The following is a 24,236-nucleotide window of genomic DNA, read 5'->3' as shown; positions in this document are numbered from 1 at the left end:
GGTTAATCCAATAACTTCTACTATATATTTAATTGTGGTGTCTCTTATTCCTAGATATGTCAAATACACAACAAGTTTCTAATCTATTAGGAAAGGTGGACCTAAAAATATAATGTCAAGATCAACTGAAATGTCAGTGTTCGAACCATTGCTGTACTGACCAAGGGAAATAAATTCTTAAAAAGAGATACGGAAACATCTAGCAGGTCCTTTTTAAATATTAAAGAGAGACTGTCACCAGGGCAGCATAAAGTAGTGACAGAGACCCTGATTAGAGTATTGTGTCACTTCAAAACACTCTTTGGTTTTCATAAAATCCCGGTTTTCTAGCCCCAGTTAATGAATGTAGAGGACTACATGGCATGCGCCAAGTAGTCCTCGACATTCATGAGCAGCGGCTTGTCCCGCCAACCCACCTTGATTGGTAGCTTTCTCCCTATGCAATTAACCCCTTAATGACCAGGCCTGAAAAGTCGAAGGGCCGGTTCACATCAGCGTTCGCTTTCTGCTGAGGGGGTTCAGTCGGAGGTTTCCGTCGTGGAACCCCGCAACGGAAAGTCAAACGGAAACCACAGCTTCCGTTTGCATCACCATTTCGACTGCGCTATTGATACCGTCGAAAAAACGGAAACCTGCCGGAATGGTGACAAATGGAAACCATTAACAATGTTTCTGTCACCATTGATATCAATGGTAATGCAAACGGAAGCTAATATTTCAGTTTGAGTTTCCGTTGCGGAGTTCCACAACGGAAACCTCCGACAGAACCACTCAAGGGAAAGCCAACGCTGATGTGAACAGGCCCTTAATGACCAGCTACATTTTCAGTTTTTTCCTCTCTGCATTTCAGCAGCCATAACTTTATTTCTTCATTGACGTGGCCGTATGAGGCCTTGTTTTATGCGGTAGAAATGGTATTATTTTTTTTTCATAGTTTGGAGGTAGAAAAAAAAATATTTTTACGGCGAAGAAAAAGCGATTTTTTTATCACGTTCACGTTTCATGCTAAATAACCCGTTAGATTAATTCTTCAGGTTATTACGGTCATTTAGATACCCAATATGTGTAGGTTTTTTGTTTTTATTTAGTGTAGGGGCAATCTTAGGCCTCATTTACACGAGCGTAATATACGCGCGTGCTTTTCACGCGTGTCGTACGCACCTATATTACTCTATGGGGGCATGCAGACAGTCCGTGAGTTTTGCTCAGCGTGAGTGCGCTGAAAAAAACTCACGTCATGTTCTATAATCGTGCGTTTTTCGCGCATCACGCACCCATTGAAGTCAATGGGTGCGTGAAAACCACGAAGGTCGCACGGAAGCACTTCCGTGCGAACTGCGTGATTCGCGCAAGAGCTGTCAAACTGAATGTAAACAGAAAAGCACTACGTGCTTTTCTGTTTACAAACATCCGAACGGAGTGTCTTAGACATGTGCGAACCGAACTTTACCGGGTTCGGCCGAACTCGTTTTGACCGAACCCGGCAGGAGACAGTCACTGTGCAGGGTGCTGAAAGAGTTAAACTGGTTCAGCACCCTGGACAGTGACTTCCGATCCCAATATACGTGAACGTGTAGAAAAAAAAAAAAAAAGTTCTGACTTACCGATAACTCCCGGCTTCTTCCTCCAGTCTGACCTCCCGGGATGACAATTCAGTCCAAGTGACAGCTGCAGCCAATCACAAGCCAAGCACAGGCTGCAGCGGTCACATGGACTGCCGCGTCATCCAGGGAGGTGGGCCCAGATGTCAAGAGAGGCGCGTCACCAAGGACGCGTCACCAAGGCAACGGCCGGGAAGTTCTCGGTAAGTACGAACCTCTTTTTTTTTAAACAGGTTACTCGATATGGTGATCGGAATTCACTGTCGAGGGTGCTGAAAGAGTTACTGCCGATCAGTTAAATCTTTCAGCACCATGGACAGTGACTGACGTCGACTAGCCTCATCTCTATGATGGCGGCTGCGCGAAAATCATGCAGCCGCGCATCATACACGGATGACACAAGGAGCTGTCAAGTGCCATTTGCGCACGCAAAACGCTGCGTTTTTTGCGCGCGCAAAACGCACACGCTCGTTTAAATGAGGCCTTAGATATATATTCTAAAGTTTGTTTGAAGCCCGATTTTTCATTGGTTTAAAATGGATCACGTCATCGAAGCCACGCCCGTAATCACGGGCCGTAATTACGGGCCCATAGACTTCTATTGGCCACGGGTACCTTCCCGTTTGCTTACGGGAAGGTGCCGTTAAAAAATATGGAACATGTCCTATTTCAGGCCGTAATTACGGCACGGGCAGGCCCATAGAAGTCTATGGGGCTGCTACGTGTGTGCACCCGTAATTACGGGAGCGTTGCTAGGCGACGTCAGGGGATAGTCACTGTCCAGGGTGCTGAAAGAGTTAACTGATCGGCAGTAACTCTTTCAGCACCCGGGACAGTGACTACCGCTGGAGTTAATAGTATTAAAAGTTAACTTACCTGCTTCTTCCTCCAGTCCAGCCTCCCGTTTCATCCCATGTGACCGCTGCAGCCAATCACAGGCTGCAGCGGTCACAGACTGCCACGTCATCCAAGGAGGTCGGACTGGATGTCAAAAGAGGGACGCGTCACCAAGACAACGGCCAGGGTACGTATGAACTTCTTTTACTTTACTGATTTTACTTTCAATCGCTGCGGAAACTCTGCCCGAAAGGGCTGCCCCTTCTCTCGATTCAGAACTGATAGAGAGAAGGGGCTGCCAATTAGTGCAGAGAAAACGGATCCGTAAATCATGGTGAAATACTGGCGACACCGGACCCGTATTTACGGGCACGAGTCCGTAAATACTGGTGGAATACGTGTGACCAAGGACCCGTATTTACGGGAGGAAAAAAATACGTTAGTGTGCATGAGGCCGAAGTTCCTCGCATTCCCCTCACTCCAAATGATGTTTCTTTCGAGTTCAAGCGGCAACAGTTTCCAGTACGCCTAGCCTATATCGAGAGGTAGCAATTAAATTCATACTGAGAGGTATTTAAATAGTGAGCTTTTACTCTATCCATACCGTAAGTCAACCTCCCGAGCAACGCCGGGTATAAATATAAAAGATATTTTATGCAAAAGACTTTTTAAATTTATTTAGTTACTTTTCTTTTTAATCCCATTAAGGGATAACTTTATTTATCACTATGACACAGGCTGCTGTTAGGGCAGAACAGTGTGCCCGAACAGTAGGCTTAACGAACAGACAGCCCTGGGGTCCTTTGTAGGTCCCCAGGGCTGACTGCAGAGGGATTCCCCGGTGTTTGATCACGTCACCGGGTTTCCGATGACGAGATCAAAGCAGGGAGTTCCCTTTGATCATGCCACGGTCACGGACCGCGGCGATCAAAGGGTAAAACAGCTGGGGTCCGAATGTTTTCCGACCCGAGCTGTATTCAGCAGGCTTCTCTAAGATCAGGATCTGTAAGTTACAGCTCCTGCTTAGAGGATGAGCTCACAGGAGCACTCATCAGCCTCTTCTACAGCGATGCCAAAAGACGTCGCTGTAGACTAAGGACATGCACCGCCTGCTGCCAAAAGACAGTGGGCGGTCATTAAGGAGTTGAGGGACACAGCACCGTAATCAGAGTTACTTTATGCTTCCTTCAGATAGGGCAGCATAAACCAGGTGACAGATTCTCTTTATAGGAATATTCCCAGAATCAAATATACCTGTCCACAGAAGAGGTGATAATAGGTAATAAGTGATCCTCCTTACTACATGAACACAGTGAGGAGGACATTAAATGGACCGATGGTCGAGCATACGCCCTGCCGATTCATTCAAAGTGTATGGGAATGACAAAAAAAAAACAGAGTACAGCGCTCGGCTGTTTCAGTCAGTGCCATACACATTGAATAGAGCTGCAGGCGCATGCCGCTCCATTCAAACTCCTCCTCACTGCAGAAGGTGCAGCGAGGAGAAAAGATGGAGCCAAAACCCACCATTCTTGCGATCGGTGGGGGGTCCCAGTGGTGGGGTTCCCAGTAATCAAACATTTATCCCCTATCCTGTGGATAGGTGTTAATGGACATTTTTTGGGAATACCCCAACATTTTCTAATTTACTTTGTGTTTGTCTTCCTTGCCATTTTCAAGATCTTTGCTTGCAGTGAATTGAAAACATTCTTGTTTACATTTTAAGGCTGAAAACCTTCCCTGATCAAGTCCAACTGACAAACAACTGTGATACAGCAGCGAGACCTGGGAAACAGCAGATTGTCAGAGAGGCTTCCTTTTTGGAACAACCCCTTTAATAAACATTATGCACATAAAGCTAGAAAACCCTCATATCACAAAATATTATATTCTACACTAGTAGGAACAGATGATCAAACAAATATCAAGAAAAATGAAAACACCCCTATTTTAATGCTGGTAAGACTTTTAGATTTACCTGCTTGTGACAATAATGACATCTTCAGATATATTGGCCATTTCCTTAATAGTGAGGTAACACATTCTCCGCAGTGTTTGCTTAAAAAAAACAAAAAAACATTGTGTTCATCAACATAAATGATATACAAACAAATAAAAGTATTGATTTATTTAGCAAGGTGAGGTATTGTTATCAGACAGGCATCAATCTCAAATGAATATTTAGTGGTTTTACATATAGATAAAACGGCCTTCATGAGGTCCATCACCAAACAGAAAAACACTACACCAATAAAGAAACCCTATGTACCTCTAATACAATAGAGCTCTATGGTGCTGCAAGTTTGGTTCAGTACAATTTTCCTAACAAAAATTACTGGACAACCCCTTTAACTGGGAGCTGGTGCGGATGCAACACAGCCCGAAATAATGCAATGATATTCCATTGAAGGAGAATAAAGAGTAAAACCAGTCCCAACCATTCATCGGCTTTTCACAGGTTGTGCTGGAAGGTACTGATAAACTTACATCATTAGACTGGAACAATCTGGTCATAGCAAAGAATGCTTCCGTGGCTTCCAGTGTTCCAAAATGTTCACCCTGATACAGAAACATAATAAATAACATATACAGACCTTGAATTGTTTTTTTAAGAGACATTAATGTTTAGAAATTCTGAACTCCCTAAAATCCTGATAGAAAATATACTTAACTAGTTAAACTTGGAAATGTTGTTTCTTAGGCATCATTCACACAACCAACCGTATGAACAGTCCATGTGAATGTCAAGTCAGATTAAAGAAAGGACATTTTTCCCTGCTGAAGGCAGAAATCACACATGCAGTTTTTTTTGCCAAATCGAGGAGTGGATCCAAAAAGAAGGAAACGCATAAGGAAAGACGAATATGTCTCCTCTCTTTTGGACCCGCTCCTCTGTTTGGTTTAAAAAGACTGACACCAAAACTACACGAGTGATTCCAAGGTTAAAAAAAGGTTTTCAGTCTAATGTGAATAAAGACACTGTATAACAAACATTTTCTAATATACTTTGGGTTTGAATTCCTCACTATTTTGAAGATCTCTGTTGGCTGTTAGTGAATGGGTACAAAAGAATGTGCCCAAATAATGGACAACACATGGAAAAAAAAACTTGTCAAAATTCCTGGGGAAAAGCTTTAGGGCTTGTCCACACGTAGCAGAACTGCTGCGTATTTTCTGTCTGGAATTGCGGACAGAAAATACGCAGCAGAATACAGCAGCAGCAAAGTGGCTGAGATTTAGCAAATCTAATTAACATGCTGCGGAGAACTTTGTGGACAGAAATTTACCTGCGGTGCGTATTTTTCGTATAGCAGCATGTCAATTCCTGTTGCAGAAAGTGGACTGTATTTCTGCGTTTTTTCAGAGGAGATATCAGCATCTTCCAGCGTTGAAAAAAATGCCGCAAAATCAGAACCATTTTCTGCAGTAAAAACCACAGGAAATGGTGCATTTTTTCTGCAGTGGAATTTCTGCTAGTTTCTGCGGAATTGCCTAAGGGTAAGGCCACACGGACCAGCCGTGAAGCTGCAAAATCGTGCGGCCATAGGGTGTTTATTAATTAATGGTCGCACGATTTTGCGGATAAAGGGCCATTTTACCTGCAATAACGCGTGGCAATTAACAGGCTATTTGACAGCCGAGCCGAACTCGGCGCCAGCACAGTTGTTTCCCGCTCCGTCTGACCTGATCCTTCCTGATCTCCCAGGATGATATCCCTGCATTATGATAAAACTGCAGGTGCATAATGGTTTGCATTAGCATTTATTGACACTGTGTAGCTCACCTGGTTCAACAGGTACAAAATTTTGGTTAGAATGTGGAGACATCGTCTTGGATTTATCGGTGTTTCATTGAATAAACGAGCCTGCGGACACAAACAGATTAATGCAACAATCAATTTTCCATGAACGAAGTAAAAATATTAACATTTAAGTTTTACTATCACAATACAGGTCCTGATCTTACATTTCTGAGACGGTAACTAAAAAAAAGCTGTGTACACCCTCACATCCATACAGCAGTGTACAGAGTATGATTGCACGGCCTACACTGTACACAGCATATTCATATACACAAGCACGATCCTGCAGCTTGGGTCCAGGAGATTTTGGGGATCAAATGACAGCGCAAGTATAGCAGGGGTCCAACCACTAGAACCCTCAGTGATAACTGAGGAAGCCTTCAGGTGTGTGCAAGGAAAAAAATAAAAAGTGTTAGGGTGGATTCAATGTGTTCCATTCATCTGAATGGACCTAGCAGAAACAACGTGTATGTGTAGGTATGAGATTCACAGTCATGCCAAGTCCCTACAGAGCAAGAGACACCCTTTGCAAAGGCTTGTCACTCTAGCGAATAGAGGAGGGTCCAGAGCAGGGACCTAATGGGACATAAGGACAGGGATTGTCCTGGGAGACACCTCCTATTACTTGATAAAGCAGTGCCACAATAAAAAAAAAAAAGTGCTATATTTATGCCACACCAGTGTGATCAGTAATGTGCGAGCCGCAGCTCTACGGTTACTATACGTTAGAAGTCTTTTATAGAACTCACCTCTTGAAGGACAGCGCTCTTCTCCAAGTGCTGGAAGGGATTGGAGCCACTTCCTGAAAAATAACAGTAACAAATCGTTAACATGGAATGACCTTCTCAATCCAGATCTATTGTGCCAGGCTGGCAATGACAAGTCCACTACAGGATCACGGATATAAATCTGCTACAATTGTACAGGGTGGGCCATTTATATGGATACACCTAAATAAAATGGGAATGGTTGGTGATATTAACTTCCTGTTTGTGGCACATTAGTATATGGGAGGGGGAAACTTTTCAAGCTGGGTGTTGACCATGGCGGCCATTTTGAAGTTGGCCATTTTGTATCCAACTTTAGTTTTTTCAATGGGAAGAGGGTCATGTGACACATCAAACTTATCGAGAATTTCACAAGAAAAACAATGATGTGCTTGGTTTTAACGTTACTTTATTCTTTCATGAGTTATTTACAAGCTTCGCTTTGTTTACAGCCATTGACATGTCGCAGAGGTTAACACGTGAGGAGCGGATAGAAATTGTGTTGATGTCTGGAGAACGCAGTACCCGGGTCATTGCAGCAGATTTCAATGCAAGACACCCTACGAGACCACCCATCTCCCATGCTACAGTTTGCAAACTGCTTGCCAAGTTTCGTGAAACTGGTTCAGTGCTGGATTTGCCCAAATGTGGACGCATGAAAACTGTCACTAATGAAGAAACATCAGTGGCTGTCCTAGCTTCATTCAGCAAGAGCCCACAGCGTAGCACTCGCCGCATGTCACTGGAGAGTGACATCAGTCGAACAGCCCTTCGGCGGACATTAGCTACTCACAAATGGCACCCTTACAAACTCCAGCTGCTGAAGCATCTCAACGAGGATGACCCAGATCGGCGCACTGAGTTTGCAGAATGGGCAAAACAAAAATTGGAACAGGACCCTCAGTTTACACAGAACATTTTGTTCAGTGATGAGGCAAACTTTTATGTGAATGGTGAAGTTAACAAACAAAACCACCGCTAGTGGTCTGACACAAACCCACATTGGATAAATCCCTCCAAGACTATTGGGACACAAAAATTGATGGTATGGTGTGGTATATGGGGTACAGAGATAGTGGGGCCATTCTTCATCAATGGAAACCTCAAGGTCACGGGATATCTGAAATTGCTACATGATGATGTGTTTCCCTCTTTATGCACTGAAGCTGGCACGTTCCCTGAGTTTTTCCAGCAAGATGGTGCACCACCACATTATGGGTGTCAGGTCCGAGCATTCCTAGATGAACAGTTTCCTGGAAAGTGCATTGGTCATCGTGGGCCAGTTGAATGGCCCCCTAGGTCTCACGATCTGACCCCCTTAGACTTTTATCTTTGGGGTCATCTGAAGGCAATTGTCTATGCTGTGAAGATACGAGATGTGCAGCAACTGAAACTACGGATACTGGAAGCCTATGCTAGCATTTCTTCTGCGGTGTTGCGATCAGTGTGTGAAGAGTGGGAGAAGAGGGTTGCATTGACAATCCAACACAATGGGCAGCACTTTGAACACATTTTATAAGTGGTCAGAAACTTGTAAATAACTCATGAAAGAATAAAGTAATGTTAAAACCAAGCACACCATTGTTTTTCTTGTGAAATTCTCGATAAGTTTGATGTGTCACATGACCCTCTTCCCATTGAAAAAACTAAAGTTGGATACAAAATGTCCGACTTCAAAATGGCTGCCATGGTCAACACCCAGCTTGAAAAGTTTCCCCCTCCCATATACTAATGTGCCACAAACAGGAAGTTAATATCACCAACCATTCCCATTTTATTTAGGTGTATCCATATAAATGGCCCACCCTGTACAATGTAACAAGGATTGTTACAGGTTAGGCCTCGTTTAAACATTGTACTGTGTTTTATTTCCCACAGACTTTTTATTTCCTGTGGATATGCCGCTGTATCCAGATGTAACATGTAAATGAACGAGATCTAAAATAAAAATGTCATTTACACTTTGGTTTTCAAACTGCAGTATGGGCCTATCTGTAGCGTTTCCCAAATCGCAATTGTATTAGAAATGAATGCAACAATCTATTTGCTGCATGGCAGTGGTGCCCGTGTGAGGGTATGTTCACACGCTAGCTGTGATGACAGACTGTTTTCAGAAGAAAACAGCTGCGTCGTTTCAGCCGTAAATGCAGCTCCTCGTAATATATACGAGGCGTCTGTGACGCTCATATATCTTGAGCTGCTCTTCATTAAGTTCAATGAAGAACAGCTCAAATTACGTGGCAAAGAAGTGCTCTGCACTTCTTTGCCGAGGCAGTCAATTTACGCGTCGTCGTTTGACAGCTGTCAAACGACGACGCGTAAATTACAGGTCGTCTGCACAATACGTCGGCAAACCCATTCAAATGAATGGGCAGATGTTTGCCGACGTATTGCAGCCCTATTTTCAGGCGTAAAACGAGGCATAATACGCCTCGTTTACGTCTGAAAATAGGTTGTGTGAACCCAGCCTGAAAGAAGCGGTAGGTAGCAATCCCACGCTTCTCTTAATAGTGGATCGGGAGAATAACATAACAGTTTACACCGGGCTTTTCAAACTTTAGGGCAAATGACCTCAATTTAGCCTAAAACTTGTCTCCTGAACCCGGTAGAACATCAAAATAAGCTCAGAAGGAGCCAGTTATGTTGCTAAACCGGAGACTAGTGCAGCCTTCTGTCAGAACGGACTCCCCAATAACGGGGGCCCCTCACAGTTTGAGAAGCTCTGGTCTACCATGGTATGCCTAAAACAGTTTTCTGAAAGAACAAAGGCTAACTAAATTTGCAATGAGAAAAATCCGAGATCACTGAAATCAAAGGGGTCGGCAGAAACATTTCTGTGCGTTTTTTGGTACAACAGAATAGAATATGGTTGGCTTCACATAAGTATAATGCAGGATCAAATTCTGACCATGGGTCGAATGACCAATTTGGCCAGCGTAAGGCCCCATTCACACGACCGTGCCGTAATCATAGTCCGTATTTGCGGACCATGCTCCCATTATAAAGCACGGTCCGTAAAATTTTAAAAAAACAGGACGTCATATTTTTTTACGGAAGGTTTCTACGGCACAGACACCTTCCCGTAAACATATGAGAGGGGTCAGTCAGCCATAGAAATTAATGGGTCCGTAATTAAGGATGAAATCTACAGTCGTGTGCATGGGGCCATAGGGCTGGATTTGCTGCAGAAATACATCCATTCATAGGCTGGGTTCACACGACCTATTTTCAGACGTAAACGAGGCGTATTATGCCTCGTTTTACGTCTGAAAATACGGCTCCAATACGTCGGCAAACATCTGCCCATTCATTTGAATGGGTTTGCCGACGTACTGTGCAGACGACCTGTCATTTACGCGTCGTCGTTTGACAGCTGTCAAACGACGACACGTAAAAATACAGCCTCGTCAAAAGAAGTGCAGGACACTTCTTGGGACGTTTTTTGGAGCCGTTTTCTCATAGACTCTATTGAAAACAGCTCCAAAAACGGCGCGAAAAACGTGAGTTGCTCAAAAAACGTCTGAAAATCAGGTGCTGTTTTCCCTTGAAAACAGCTCCGTATATTCAGACGTTTTTGGCTCAGCGTGTGAACATACCCTAAGGGTATGTTCACACGAGGGCGTCCGTAACGGCTGAAATTACGGGGATGTTTCAGCCTGAAAACATCCCCGTAATATCAGCCGTAACGGCATGTGCAGGCGCTTGAACGCCGCGTCAATTACGGGCGTAATTGGCGCTGCTATTCATTGGAGTCAATGAATAACGGCTCCAATTACGGCCAAAGAAGTGACAGGTCACTTCTTTGATGCGGGCGTCTATTTACGCGCCGTCTTTTGACAGCGGCGCGTAAATTACGCCTCGTGTGAACAGACAAACGTCTGCCAATTGCTTTCACTGGGCAGATGTTTGTCAGCGCTATTGAGGCGCTATTTTCGAACGTAATTCGGGGCAAAAACGCCCGAATTACGTCCGTAAATAGGCCGTGTGAACATACCCTTACAGAGAAAACTGTTAGGGTATGTGCACACACACTAATTACGTCCGTAATTGACGGACGTATTTCGGCCGCAAGCACCGGACCGAACACAGTGCAGGGAGCCGGGCTCCTAGCATCATACTTATGTACGATGCTAGGAGTCCCTGCCTCTCTGCAGGACAACTGTCCCGTACTGTAATCATGTTTTCAGTACGGGACAGTTGTCCTGCAGAGAGGCAGGGACTCCTAGCATCGTATATAACTATGATGCTAGGAGCCCGGCTTCCTGCACCGTGTTCGGTCCGGTACTTGCGGCCGAAATACGTCCGTCAATTACGGACGTAATTAGTGTGTGTGCACATACCCTAAAAGGGGTATTCCCATGGAATATGACAAGGATATGACAGAACATTATGAGGAGGGGGTCCGACCTCTGAGACCCCCACCGTTTACAAGAACAGTCTCTTTAAGCACAACATAGCCCTATTCAGTCCGTCATTCTGAGGATCAGTAAGTGATTGCACATCACTTAGGGTTAGTGTGAACAGAGCCTTATATCCTACCATATGTTCATGGCAGAAGTGTCTACACAGTATTCAGAGGCCTGTACGTTTGTACATTTTTCAGAGGCCTGTTGGAAAATGAAAGCAGCAACTTGATTGGTTGCCATGGGCAACTACTCCACTTTTCCTTTGCACCGAGGTTGATAGATCGCCCACGTTATGTCTTGTTATGGGGGACCTTGGATGGTTTACGGAGGAGCCATCATGTTTATAGCTATACCTCTACTCTGAGTGTGCGCAGTACACGGTGACATGTCACTGACCAGACATCTACCATATTTATCATCTAGGATTACAACTCCATCACACAAACCTCAGGGACCTACAGTAAAAACTCTCTTGTTGTCCCGTCAATGAACAGGAATAATTTGTGCTGGGAAGGAGATTTATATATCTGATTAATTACATTTACTCCTATAACACGGAGATCCCTATGGCCGTATAACACATGACGGAGAACATGACACTTTCTGCAGGTTCCGGCTTCAGGAAAGCCCGCGGCTTTGAGGCCTGCACGGAGCCATACTCCATGTCTCCTGAAATAACATAAACTAACAAAAGTCTTACCCGTCTCCTCATCTTTCTTGTCAAATTTCTTAATCATTTCCGGTACTGCTGTTGTAGTTACCGGTAACGGTGATAAGTCTCCAACACGGTACTGAGCCTGCCACTCAAACAGAAACCACGCCCCGATAGCCACGCCTACGATGCGCGGCCCAGATGGGAGTCTCTCCGGATTGGTATAAATTTAGGAGTCACGCTCTGGAAAAGCGGTCATGTGACTTCTGTCCGCCGGTTCTTTTCAATACATTGCGACTGCGCGACGAATTGAGCTCGAGTGGCGTATCAACGGGAAGTGCTTGGGGAAGGGACTGTGGTGGTTGGACTAGTGCTGTGGGAAGCGGGTGTTTTGCTGCTGCGGAAATTACAGGGGTTTTATAACCGCTAAAAAAAAATAGTTCTAAGGCTCTGTACACATCTTGTTTTTGTATTACGTTGGACATATACCTCAGGAGCATCTCCTGATGTATTCGCCAAAGATATGGCATACACAGAACTGATTAATTGTCTGTTGACTCCCATTTAAAAAAATTTTTTTTGTCATACATATGAAGGTATATGGTTAATGAAGAGTATATTCAGACGGTGCGGTTGTGCTGCTGCTGTTACCACACAAAAAAAACGTGTGAGGCTTTACTGCAAATTGCTGCGACTGCAGCTGGCGCGCGGGAAGCTAATTTAAGCCTTGCGGCAGCAACCACAACACGACCACGCCATCCGAATAAACCCTAAGGCTCGATTCACACGAGCACATTACGTCCGTAATTGACGGACGTATTTCGGCCGCAAGTCCCGGACTGAACACAGTGCAGGGAGCCGGGCTCCTAGCATCACAGTTATGTACGACGCTAGGAGTCCCTGCCTCTCCGTGGAACTTTTTTCCCGTACTGAAAACATGATTACAGTACGGGACAGTTGTCCTGCAGAGAGGCAGGGACTCCTAGCGTCGTACATAAGTATGATGCTTGGAGCCCGGCTCCCTGGACTGTGTTCGGTTCGGGACTTGCGGCCGAAATACGTCCGTCAATTACGGACGTAATGACCTCGTGTGAATCCACTGTATGTGCTGAGAGTATTCCAGGGATAAACACTTAATGAAATGTTAAAAGAAAAGGAGAACCCTTTTGGAATAGTTCAACGGCATCATTTGATGTGGAAACCCTGTCAGAATTGCGCAGATAAAGTTAAATTATATCGCACGGGGAACGCCGTAAAAACGAAGCCCAAAAAACATTTTTTTCCAGTTTCCCAGTACATTATATGGTACAATAAATGGTGTCTTACAATAAACAGAAATATAAAAAAGTTATGGCTTCTAAAAGATGGGGAGGAAAAAAAAGAAAAACCCAGCCCCAAAATACACTATATGGACTAAAGTATTGGGACAAAATCAATAAATTCAGGTGTTTTATTCAGTCCCATTGCTACAGGTGTATAAAATCCAGCCCCTGGCCATGCAGACCACGTAAAGTTAGGCCAGAGTCACACGAATGAGTGCAAACTCGAGCGTAAAAATCTGCAGTTTTTCACGTCCGAGTTGCACCCGTGCAGGTCCCGTTTTCACGAATCCCCATAGACTTGAGTCTATCGAGGGATCCGTGAAAACGAAAGAAAATAGGATGTTCTATTTTTCAACAGACCCTTCACACCGTTCGTTGAAACAATGGCCGTGGGAACAGCCCTATTGAAATACATTTATCCGTGTGACGGCCGTTGTTTTCACGGACGTATACCACGGTCGTCTGAATTCGGCCATACAGAGCGGGGACGCCGAGGGGCATAGTTCATGAAAGTCGCCAACATTCTGTTGACTCAATAAGTGCAAAGTTCCAAATCTCGTCTAGCATTAATATCTACAAAAAAACCCCGGTGCATCTGGAGCTTCATAGCATGGGTTTCCATGGCCGAGCAGCTACATGTCCAAGCACAATGCCAGGCGTCGGATGGAGTGGTGTAAGGCACGCCGCCACTGGACTCTGGAGAAGTGGAAACGTGTTCTGTGGAGTGACAAATCACGCTTCTCTATCTCGCAGTCTGAGGGAAGAGTCTGGGTTTGGCGAATGCCAGGAGAACGTTACCTGCCTGACTGCATTGTGCCAACTGTAAGGGTATGTGCACACACACTAATTACGTCCGTAATTGACGGACGTATTTCGGCCGCAAGTACCGGACCGAACACAGTGCAGGGAGCCGGGCTCCTAGCATCATACTTATGTACGATGCTAGGAGTCCCTGCCTCGCTGCAGGACAACTGTCCCGTACTGAAAACATGATTACAGTACGGGACAGTAGTTCCACGGAGAGGCAGGGACTCCTAGCATCGTACATAAGTATGATGCTAGGAGCCCGGCTCCCTGCACTGTGTTCGGTCCGGTACTTGCGGCCGAAATACGTCCATCAATTGCGGACGTAATTAGTGTGTGTGCACATACCCTAAAGCTTGGTGGAGGACAGATAATGCTGTGAGGTTGTTTTTAGGGGTTAGCCTAGGCCCCTTAGTTCCACTGAAGAAAAATCTTAAGGGTATGTTCACACAGCCGTTTTTGGGGCCGTAAACCCCCCCGAAAAACGGGTAAAAATACGGAGGCTGAACGCCTGCAAACATCTGCCCATTGATTTCAATGGGAAATACGGCGTTTTGTTTTCACAGGTCGTTCCTACGCCTCATTTTGAATAAACGGCACGTAAAAAGATGCCCCGTAAAAAGAACGGTCCGATTTCCTATTAAATTCAATGGGAGGCCAAAACAGATGTTTGAACTAGTTTGCCATACATTTGGAGCGTAATTTGAGATGTTTACACCTCAAATTACGTTTTCGAAAAAACGGCTCCCGTTTGGAAACCCTCCCCAAGGGGTGTTGCCCAAGCAGCCATATCCAAAGGTGCCTTTATGGTGCAAACTTGGATTTATTATATTCCCAAACTGAAGGAGCTCCCCAATGGCACCCAGACCGGAGGATGCACATAGATGGGAATGCACTGATCCCCGAGGTAAGGACCACCTTAAACCAATTATGTTTTGTTTTTTTGGTGTATCCATGTTTTTAGGGATAAAAATGATTGTACAAACATGTGTCTAGACACTTATTTTAATGTGCTCATGAAATGTGTGTTTAGTAACATACTTTAATAAAGTTTACCTTCCTCAATGCAATTTATACAATGTGCCCTAAGCAAACTTTTCTAAACAAACTTTTTTTTTTAGCCTATGTACATATGCCATTTGGCTCACTCAGACTTCAAGGTTTATGTGTACCAATTAACGGTACCAACTTTAATTTCCTGATTGTGTTTTTTGTCAAATTTGATACCAGGATTCCCTGTTTTGTGTTGTAAAGTTTGTTCAAAATGTTAACTCTAAGTGCTTATTTAAAGAGGCTCTGTCACCAGATTTTGCAACCCCTATCTCGTATTGCAGCAGATCGGCGCTGCAATGTAGATAAGAGTAACGTTTTTTGTTTTTTTTAAAAACGAGCATTTTTGGCCAAGTTATGACCATTTTTATATTTATGCAAATGAGGCTTTCTAAAGTACAACTGGGCGTGTTTAAAGTAAAAGTACAACTGGGCGTGTATTGTGTATGTACATCTGGGCGTTTTTACTTCTTCTACTAGCTGGGCGTTGTGAATGGGAGTGTATGATGCTGACGAATCAGCATCATCCACTTCTCTTCACAACGCCCAGCTTCTGGCAGTGCAGACACACAGCGTGTTCTCGAGAGATCACGCTGTGACGTCACTCACTTCCTGCCCCAGGTCCTGCATCGTGTCGGCACCAGAGGCTACAGTTGATTCTGCAGCATCATCAGCGTTTGCAGGTAAGTAGCTACATCGACTTACCTGCAAACGCCGATGCTGCTGCAGAATCAAATGTAGCCTCTGGTGCCGATGTGTCCTCGCTCGTCCGACACGATGCAGGACCTGGGGCAGGAAGTGAGCGACGTCACAGCGTGATCTCTCGAGAACACGCTGTGTCTGCACTGCCAGAAGCTGGGCGTTCTGAAGAGAAGTGGATGATACTTCTATACACAACGCCCAGCTAGTAAAAGAAGTAAAAACGCCCAGATGTAACGAACACAATACACGCCCAGTTGTACTTTTACTTTAAACACGCCCAGTTGTACTTTAGAAAGCGTCATTTGCATAAATCTAAAAATGGTCATAACTTGGCCAAAAATACTCGTTTAAAAAACAAAAAAAAAACAAAACGTTACTGTAATCTACATTGCAGTGCCGATCTGCTGCAATAGGAGATAGGGGTTGAAAATCTGGTGACAGAGCCTCTTTAAAGAGGCTCTGTCACCACATTATAAGTGGCCTCTCTTGTACATAATATGATCGGCGCTGTAATGTAGATCACAGCAGTGTTATGACCTATATTATCTTTATTCGAATGAGTTTCTCAATGGACAACTGGGCGTGTTTTAGTTTTTGGCCAAGTGGGCGTTGTACAAAGGAGTGTATGACGCTGACCAATCACCTCCAGCCGGGACGTGATGTGTATTCAGAATCCTGACACTTTGCTAATACAATTCCCGACACTACAGCACAGCAAGCGTAATCTCCCGAGATTATGATGTAACCTGTCATTTCAAACGAGATTACGTTTGCCTTGTTGTAAATATCACAGAGACGCTACAGAAGTGACAGGATTCTGAATACACATCACGTCCTGGCTGGAGGTAATGTATATTCATTGTCAGATCACTGCAGTAACGTTATAGTGTGTTTATGTGGCTGCACATAGCGATATAACTATATCGCTATGTGCTGTGTAAATGAATGAAGAGGAGTGTATGACGCTGATTGGTCAGCGTCATACACTCCTCTGTACCACGCCCACTTGGTCTAACGTAAAAACACGCCCAGTTGTTCATTAAGAAACTCATTATCATAAAGCTAATATAGGTCATAACTCTGTAAAAAATTATCGTTTTTCTAAATAAAAAACACTGCTGTAATCTACATTACAGCGCCGATCACATCATGTACAATATAGGCCACTTATAATGTGGTGACAGAGCCTCTTTAACCCCTTAATGACAGGGCCTGTTTGGACCTTAATGACGAAGCCAGATTTGTCAAATCTGGTATGTCTAACTTTATCAGAGAATAACTCTGTGAAAGTTTTGAATATCCAAGTAATTCTGACATTGTTTTTTCGTCACATGTTGTACTTCATTTTAGTGGTAAAAGTAGACTGATACGATTTGCGGAAATTAATAAAAAAATAGAAAAATTGAAGAAATTTAGTAAAAATTATCATTTTTCCCTATTTTTAACTGCAATATGTCACATATGTACATACATATTGTACAATTTTTTTTATTAAATATATATTTCCATCTCTTTACTCTATTTTGGCAGCACTTTTGAAAAAAAAAAAATAATTTTTGAGCAATTTAGAAGACTTACAAATTTAGTAATAATTTTATAAATTTTGAAATACATTTTGTTTTCCTGCACCAAGCCAGGTTTTCAGAGGCTCATAGGTGTGAGAATGGTGGAAACCCCCACAAGTGACCCCATTTTGAAAACGACACCCCTTAAGGTATTTATTAAGGGGTGTTGTAAGTATTTTGACCCCACAGTTTTTTTGTAAGAATTCATGCAAAGCAGGCGTAAAAAAATATAATTTTACTTTTTTTATAAAAGTATCACTTTGAAGACCGATTTCTTTGTAAAGCGACTATGAGAATGAAGAAACACACCCCAAAATCTATAACCCTGTTTCTCCTGTTTTCAAAAATGCCCCCATTGTGACCCTAATGCGTTGCCTGGACACACGGCAAGGCCCGAAAGGGAGGGAGCACTCGGAAGCTTTCAGGACTCATATTTTGCTTGAAAATGTTTTATGCCCCACTGTACATTTCGAGAGGTTTTGAGCTGTCAGAACGATAGAAACTCCCCATAAATGACCCCATTTAGAAAACTAGACCCCTAAAGGTATTTATCTAGGGGTGTAGTAAGTATTTTGACCCCACAGTTTTTTGCTAAATTTAATGTATAGCAGGTGAAATAAAAAAAAAATCACTTTTTATATAAAAGTATCACTTTGAAGACCGATTTCTTTGTAAAGCGACCATGAGAATGAAGAAACACACCCCAAAATCTATCACCCTGTTTCTCCTGTTTTCAAAAATGCCCCCATTGTGACCCTAATGCGTTGCCTGGACACACGGCAAGGCCCGAAAGGGAGGGAGCACTCGGAAGCTTTCAGGACTCATATTTTGCTTGAAAATGTTTTATGCCCCACTGTACATTTCGAGAGGTTTTGAGCTGTCAGAACGATAGAAACTCCCCATAAATGACCCCATTTAGAAAACTAGATCCCTTAAGGTATTTATCTAGGGGTGTAGTGAGTATTTTGACCCCACAGTTCTTTGCTAAATTTAATGCATAGCAGGTGAAATTAAAAAAATAAATCACTTTTTATATAAAAGTATCACTTTGAAGACTGATTTATTTGTAAAGCGACAATGAGAATGAAGAAACACACCCCAAAATCTATCACCCTGTTTCTCCTGTTTTCAAAAATGCCCCCATTGTGACCCTAATGCGTTGCCTTGACACACGGCAGGGCCCGAAAAGGAGGGAGCACCCGGAGGCTTTCAGGACTCATATTTTGCTTGAAAATGTTTTAGGCCCCACTGTACATTCGGAGAGGTTTTGAGCTGCCAGAACGATAGAAACTCCCATAAATGACCCCATTTAGAAAACTAAATTTAATACATAGCAGGTGAAAAAAAATTACATTTCACTTTTTTCATAAAAGTGTCAGTTTGAAGACTGATTTCTTTGTAAAGCGAACATGAAAATGAAGAAACACACCCCAAAATCTATCACCCGGTTTCTCCTGTTTTCAAAAATACTCCCATTGTTGCCCGAATCTGCTTACTAGACGTGTGGCTGGGCCAAGAAAAACCCTTTGGCTTTCAGGGCACAATTGAATAAATTCTAGGCCCCATATCATGCATTTAGAGGCCTTGAGCTGCCTGAACAAAAAAAAAAAAACACGCAGAAATTACCCCATTACCCCAAAAACTAAACCCCTAAAGGTATTCATCTAGTGGTGTAGTGGGCATGCGTACCAAAAATGTTTTAAAGGAGGAAATAATGGGTATCATTTCAGACACTATGTGTATATAACGTTTTCTTCAAATTCTTATTACGTTTCCACATGAAATAGAGGAGACGTGGTAGAAGGTTATTTTGTTAGAAATATGCCACATTAATACATTTGTGCGGCATACAGAAGAGAAGTGAAGCCTTGTATTCATAATGGATACATGTCGCTATAGACGTATTTGCCTGTACTTATGTACTTATGACTATGTCTTGCTGAAGAAGCAGTTGGTGCCATTATGATGTAATTGTGGACAGAATTCTGTCCTAATATAAAATCAGTCAGAGAGGAAAAAATAAACTGTACTGGAGTGACAGGCAATATCTTCAAACAAATGGAGGAAAATGTATCCAACTATGTTGCAAACTCGAGTCTGTTCACTAGATAGAAGAACACCTACAGGGCTGCCATGACAAGGTTTTTTTTTTTTTTTCAGTGACTGGTTGTACAACGTCTCTTTAGCTCCATCAATCCTTATGAGGGACGAACGTGCCAAGTGACACGGTACACCATAACAGGCCCCTGCCCGGCAAGGTAGGAACCGCTATGTGCACAATACAACCAATCAGTTAAAGTATATATAAAGGGGCAGTGTCCAAAACCATCTATAGGAACAGTAAAGGATCACTAATCCCCAAAATGATGTCAGTATTTCCAGAAGAACCGTAACAAAGCCCATGGTGTATTGATAAGGAACAGCTCGATTATTAGAGAACCTCCAAATAAAAAAAGATCATGCCCGTATCACGGTACAGAATTAGAAATGTAACAGCTGTATGTGGCAGGACATAGTCATAAGAACAGTCAAAATAAAAAAATTGTGGATGTGGGATTTTATACTGGACAATTAATTCCAGCACTTGGTCACCCACAAATAAATAAAAAAAATCATAAGGGGTAAAATTAGTTTCACGGTCTGAAAAAAATGTGCTCTACAACCTCTCCCACAAGAAATAATCCCTACTTGGAAAGCCCACAAACTAAAAAGAAAATATAAAGAAATTGACTCCCTAAAAAGACCCCCCACCTATTTTTTTTTTTTTTTGGTGTTAAATGGTAGTAATTTTAAACCGTGGGAAAGGTTTCGAAACAGGGGTGGTTTTGATGGACACATGGGGCAATAAAAGTGGGTATCCCTCCTCCTGCCATGCTTGCTACATACCCGACACCTTCTTTGGGGATATTTTTGGGTCTCAGTGGAAGGAATAGGGTGTAAAAAGTGGCGATCTGAAAGCCTGCGCACATCCTCAGATTCGCAGGATTGTGCAGGTATAGTGGACTCAAAAAGGAGATGCTCAATGACCTTCTCCTGAAATTGAAGAAAAGTGAGCGTTCCTTGGGCTTTTTTGAAAATAACAAAGCTGTTATAGGTAGCAACCTGGATGAGGTAGATTGCTACCTTTTTGTACCAGGCCTTATTTTTGCGCTTCACCAGGTAAGGCTGAAGCACCTGGTCGGAAAGGTCTACACCCCCCATAAATTTGTTGTAGTCTGTTACACAGACAGGTTTCTGCTTTGCAGTGGTAGCCCCCCTCTCCGTAATTGCCGCAGTGGTGTCCGTGTGTACTGTGGACAGCATGTAGACATCCTTCCTGTCGGTCCACTTCACTGCAAGTAATTCCTCACTTGCAAGCGCCATGGATGTTCCTTTTCCCAAACGCCTGGACACCAACTGTTGTGGGAATCCCACTCTGTGCTTCCGTACTGTCCCACAGGCCCCTGTATTTGCAGCATGAGGGCTTTATAAAGGGGAACACCAGTATAAAAGTTGTCTGTATAGACGTGGTACCCCTTGTGCAGAAATGGCTCCATTAGGTTCCACACTATTTTGCCAGAGGTGCCAATAGTTTCTGGGCAGACTTGGGTATGAATTTGGCCTTCATATATTTTGAAGGTATTTCTGCCTTCATATATTTTGAAACCGCAGGTGTAACCCGTTGTGCTCTCACACACTTTGCACAATTTCACCCCATATCTGGCTCGTTTGGAAGGGATGAATTGACAAAAGGAAAGACGGCCTTTGAAGCTCATGAGCCATTCATCTACAGACAAATTTTTATATGGGGTGTACAACTTTAAAAATAAATCACTTAGAAGGGCGATTAATGGCCTTAATTTATTAAGCCGATCATAAGCTGGGTCACTTCTTGGGGGGACTTGGGAATTGTCGGTAAAATACATGAATCGCATTAGGGCCTCATAGCGGTTTCTGGACATTATTGCTGCAAATACAGGGGTAGCGTGGACAGCACTTGAAGTCCAGTAGGACCGGACAGATGGTTTTTTAACCAAACCCATATTGAGGGTAATGCCTAAAATTTTTTTTATTTCTGGGACACTTGTGGGGCTCCACATTCTTGAATAAATAGACGCAGGCTTTTGCAGAACAAACTGCCTAGCATACAGATTAGTCTGCTGGACTATCAAGTCTAGGACCGTATCGCATACAAATAAATGAAAAAAATTATAGGGGGTAAAATTTTGGATGTCAACACTAATTCCTGGTGTCGCTTCAAATTGGGGTACTTGGGGGGAAAATGATAGTGCAGGATCCCACATCACGGGAGGGACTGCAACACTCGGCCCTGCACTTGACACCTCTACAGCAACTGCTGTATCTACCACCATAGGACTATGGGGTTCAGCGGTAGAATTAGAATCGCCACTGTCGGGAAAAAGTTCTGAAGCGGTGTCTGTTTCGCTTTCAGAACTGTCGGAACATAGCAAGGCGTAGGCTTGCTCCGCGCTGTATGTTCGCTGAGACATTATGTTTATAGATATGTGTATATAACCCTAACCCTAAAGTAAACCTAAAAACGACACAATTTATTTTTTTTTTTTATATAACACGTAAAAAAAATTAAATTAAATAAAGCCCTAATGTAGTATTACGGCCCTAAACACTAACGCTAAACTAGCCCTAACCCTAAAGTAATACTAAACTAGCACTAACGCTAATCTAGCACTAACGCTAATCTAGCACTAACGCTAAACTAGCACTAAAGCTAATCTAGCACTAACGCTAATCTAGCGCTGACACTAATCTAGATTTTATATATATATATATATATATATATATATATATATATATATTAGAAAGATGATTTGTTTTTTCACTTTTTTTCTTCATAGAACAGGACGCAGACTGATTTCTCTCTCCTCTCAGAACAACTACAATGGGAGGAGAGAGAAACACAGCCCATGTCCTGGCTGTGTTATGAAAATAACTGTCAGTGATCTCTGAGATAGGTTTTATCACAGAGATCACCTGATCAGGGACCAGTCACAGCGCTCCCTGATTGTTGCTGTGCCAGCTGCCGACACAGGTAAGCTATGCACTGCGCATGCGTGCGCCATTTTGGGGGGGGTGGATCGGACGAGGGGGGAATCAGACGGGTGGGAGGAGGGGACACTAATTACCCGTTCTCTCTCCTCTCTAAGGATTTATTCCATGAGAGGAGAGAGAAATGGTAACGATCTGCCGCTTTACCGTGAACGCTGTGAAATAACGATTCACGGCGATCACGTGACCAGAGACCACTCGTGATGGTCTCTGGTCGTTGCTCCGAACGGAGCTCTGATCTTTCGTTTCGGCGCTACTTTAGGCTAAAGAGATCACGTGAAAAGGCGTCGCCTTAGCCTAAAGCCCCTTAGTGACGAACGTAAAAAGGCGTATTGTTGGTCACTAAGGGTTTAAGCTTGTTTTTTAATTGTGTTGTTCTTTTATTATTGTTTATTTGTATTTTCTCTTTTTTTTTTTAGGTCTAGGCCCGCCCTACTCTCTGGGACAAAGGGATGTCCTGGTAGAGCAACAGATCTCAACGTCAAGATTCTGGGTAGGAAATTTGTCTTGCGCTGTACCCGGACTAGGCGGACTTCACAAGCTAGGAGCAGGGGGAAATTGGTGAGTTTTTGGAAGATGTAAACATAGGTTATTATAATAAATGTTGTTGGAATGGTAAATTGTGTGTTTTGGCCTAACCATGTTTTTGTGATGACAGTCTGGAACACCTCTGAGGAGCAATCAAAATGTTACATGCATAGACACGAATCTTAGCTGTGTTTGTATGCCACATTTGCCTATTTATCAAAACTGTCAAAAGTGCTACTTGAAGAAACAGATCTTATAATTACATAGTTACATAGTTACATAGTTTGTACGGTTGAAAAAAGACACATGTCCTTCAAGTTCAACCAAGGGATGGGAAAGGGGAAGTTATGTTTGGTGTTTGGTGTTTTACTTTTTTTCTTTTCTGTGACAGAAAAAGACCTTCAGAATTGGTGGAAGAGTGTACAGAACCGCTTCCAGAGGCATGTCAAAAAGGCAGAGAGGTGTGGGTCCTCTCCCTCACAAAGTGCACAGTGTCCATACCATCAACAGCTGCTGTTCCTCCTGCCCAAGAGGGCACTCCACTAGTTAGTTTTTTTCAAATGTAATTGGAAAGCGAAACTTGTTTTTTGATCTCATGATTAGGCATACCGTAACATCAATACGTTGTTTATTCTTATATCTAATGTTTCGAAACCCAACCAGTTTTATGTTGAATTTAAAATCCTTCAGACAACTGTTGCTCCTTTTGTGACTTTTCCATGATAGCTAAATTGTCAGGGCCTCTTCACAACATGCGATGTGTGTGTGTGTGTCGCGATCTGTGGGTATGTGGACCCACTGGGCCGTACCGCCGTAGCGGGATAGCAGCTAACCAAACAGTGTACCAAGTCAATGTCTATATAGTCCAAGCACAAGGCTACCTGTAGCAGTCCAGGCAGTAGTAACGGCTAGGCTCAGATGGGACCTTGATAGCAGACACCAGGTGTGGTGTAACACAGTAGGCGTGACCGATGGCACAACACGATGCCAACTTTCTAAGGCACATGAACAACGGTAGCACGGGATACAGGATACATGTATGAGAACACTGGGAACAGGATAACACTAAGGGACCATTTGCAAGACTAACACGGGTAAACACAATATAACGCTCAGGCAATGAGTGAAAGGGC

General features: G+C 43.3%; 1 protein-coding gene and 1 long non-coding RNA gene across 3 annotated transcripts in view; one reads left to right on the top strand and one right to left on the bottom strand.

Annotated features, from left to right (window-relative positions):
- Positions 1–12,260, bottom strand: part of COPG2 (coat protein complex I subunit gamma 2) — a 49,533-nt gene extending 37,273 nt beyond the window's left edge. Inside the window, exons 1-5 of the mRNA XM_075857513.1 lie at positions 12,114–12,260; positions 6,990–7,042; positions 6,223–6,303; positions 4,926–4,997; positions 4,417–4,496 (exon numbers count right to left, since the gene is read on the bottom strand). Coding sequence (XP_075713628.1) covers positions 4,417–4,496; positions 4,926–4,997; positions 6,223–6,303; positions 6,990–7,042; positions 12,114–12,150 — 323 coding nt within the window. The 5' untranslated portion in view covers positions 12,151–12,260. The remainder of the gene's footprint in view (positions 1–4,416; positions 4,497–4,925; positions 4,998–6,222; positions 6,304–6,989; positions 7,043–12,113) is intronic.
- Positions 12,261–17,538: 5,278 nt separating this feature from the next.
- Positions 17,539–23,786, top strand: LOC142747988 (uncharacterized). Of its 2 annotated transcripts, XR_012882116.1 has the most exons (4): positions 17,539–17,657; positions 19,669–19,766; positions 22,995–23,136; positions 23,495–23,786. It is a non-coding gene; the product is annotated as an uncharacterized LOC142747988 (long non-coding RNA). The 2 variants fall into 2 exon arrangements; XR_012882115.1 differs by lacking the exon at positions 17,539–17,657 and having other exon boundaries at positions 18,267–19,766.
- Positions 23,787–24,236: the final 450 nt, after the last annotated feature.

The sequence above is a fragment of the Rhinoderma darwinii genome, chromosome 3, assembly GCF_050947455.1.
Source record: "Rhinoderma darwinii isolate aRhiDar2 chromosome 3, aRhiDar2.hap1, whole genome shotgun sequence".
In the NCBI taxonomy this organism is placed as follows: Eukaryota; Metazoa; Chordata; class Amphibia; order Anura; family Rhinodermatidae; genus Rhinoderma; species Rhinoderma darwinii.
Note: the sequence above shows the minus strand (reverse complement) of the source record. Positions and strands in the feature narration are given on the sequence as shown.